Below are 2,092 nucleotides of genomic sequence, written 5' to 3' on the forward strand. Positions count from 1 at the left end.
AATTCGACATAATATTAAAAAATGTAAGGTATGACGTCATGGTAAGGATGGAGAATAATGCAAAATAAAACGTACTCAAAAAACACGCGTACCTTGCTCAAATCTAAAGGATTATCACTCAAGTGTACTACAGCACCAGGATGGGTCTTTCTAGATCTGGAAAATATATATACATATATTATATACGTGTGCGTGTATGTGTAATTGTAAGTATGCGCTGTTGTATAAATGTATATGTATCGTGTTCGCATACGTAATTTATATGCCTACTTATAGGATTAATTTCTATATTCGAACATACGTGTATCACGTTTTAAAAAAAGTATTCAAATAATCATTTTTTTACACCACAATTCAACCAATTGTGCACAATAATGTTCTTTTGCAAAAATACTTGATTTCATTTAAGCTTGGGCTGACTTTATACTTCTCTGTATACTTTGGTTCTTTCCAAAGACAAACGTATCTTGTTAGTATGCTTAGTATGCTTCGTACGAATTAGTACATACAATATGTAATCATAATCTATTACAACAACACGAAAAAAATAAAAAAAAAAAAAAAAATTAAAACAAGAAATTAAAATAGATGCACGAAATACAATGAAAGCTGTGCTTGTGCTTAATGCGTAACGTATACATAATAATACATGTTATCTGGTAAAATCCTGAAATGAAGTTTTTAGAGAGAGAGAGAGAAAAAAAAAAGAATAGACAAATTAGAATATATCTATAATATATCTATAACATTATATTATTGTGATATCAAGAAAGCTGTAATATCTATTCCATATTAAAGTAAAATCTCTAAAGTAAGGAAGAATTGGATGAAACTTAAAAAGTATTAAATAATAATTAATATAGGATACTTTAAATCATTTAGAATCAATACATCAGATTTTACATTTAAAATAATATTATTTTTATATTATAATATTTAATTTTAGAATTTGACTTTTATGAATAACATTATTTCCCATCCTTCTTGGCTAATCAAGAACCCATTGAAAAATTTTTTACCAAGTATTCATTAAAGATTCACATATATTATTCACATTGATTCACTTTCTTGATGTTTCTCCTATTAAAAATTAAATTTTAATTTACTTATATTTTCATTTTCCCTCTTTAAACCCTTTTATTTTTAAATAAACTTTAACGATCGATAATGCATGTTTTAAAATTGATCCTATATACAATATATTGTTCTACGGATTAATGTTCCCTCCATACATTCACACATTATACATATTCACACATTCTAATATGACGTACTTATGATTACAAATTAAATTCCTTAATTCTAATCTCACTCATCTTTTTGAAAACATATATATAATATTGAATTCTAAGATATTCTTTCTTTAATTTTCTTTTAAAATTATATAGTAGTTATCTTAATTTATTTATTAACAATATTTTAATCATAAAATTTAAAAATATTATTTCTGTATTATCACGGAAATAATTTAAAAAACGTGAAAGAAATTTAAATAGTATATATATACAATTAATTTCCGTATTAACTCGAAATTGCATAAAGAATATTTTTAATCTACGCACAAACACATTGCCTATTTTATAATTATAAAATTTTATAATTTATCAAAAGTATAATAAAGTAGTAACAATAATCTTCAAACAGAATTACAAATTGAAAATGTGTGTTGCTCGCGCTGTTTATTCTACATATGTACGTATAACACAATTGTTATAATATAATTATAATATAATTAATATTACACATTTATATAGAAAGATATTTGCATACTCACACTTCGATAGCCTTGTTCCAATTAATTACATATCCAGAAAGGACAAATGTTTCGATATGGAGTACATGAATGTTCCCTCGTTCCGTACCAACGTACAGCCATTTACTTTGTAATGGTAGGTGAATGCACGTTATTCTGTTTGAAAATATACAGAATATATTACAACTCATTTACGTGAATTACACGTGTAAAATTTTAATAAATAGATAATATATTTACAGTCGTACTCGATTCTTTTAAAAATCGTTTGTTGCATCGAGTTTATTTATATTTCTGTTTCTTTTCTTTTTTTTTTTTTTTTTTTTTTTTTTTTTTTTT

The 2,092-nt window shown here is 24.4% G+C and overlaps 1 protein-coding gene across 8 annotated transcripts in view; it reads right to left on the reverse strand.

The window, feature by feature from the left end:
- The window catches only part of LOC102672974 (syntaxin-binding protein 5), a 32,016-nt gene that overhangs the window by 28,445 nt on the left and 1,479 nt on the right, over positions 1–2,092 (reverse strand). For 7 of the 8 annotated variants that reach the window (XM_031508859.1, XM_031508860.1, XM_031508858.1 and 4 more), the window contains exons 3-4: positions 1,775–1,909; positions 93–156 (exon numbers count right to left, since the gene is read on the reverse strand). In XM_031508859.1, coding sequence (XP_031364719.1) covers positions 93–156; positions 1,775–1,909 — 199 coding nt within the window. The remainder of the gene's footprint in view (positions 1–92; positions 157–1,774; positions 1,910–2,092) is intronic. The other variant, XM_031508862.1, reaches the window with a different exon arrangement.

Source organism: Apis dorsata, unplaced genomic scaffold, assembly GCF_000469605.1.
Source record: "Apis dorsata unplaced genomic scaffold, Apis dorsata 1.3 scaffold_108, whole genome shotgun sequence".
NCBI classification, from domain to species: domain Eukaryota; kingdom Metazoa; phylum Arthropoda; class Insecta; order Hymenoptera; family Apidae; genus Apis; species Apis dorsata.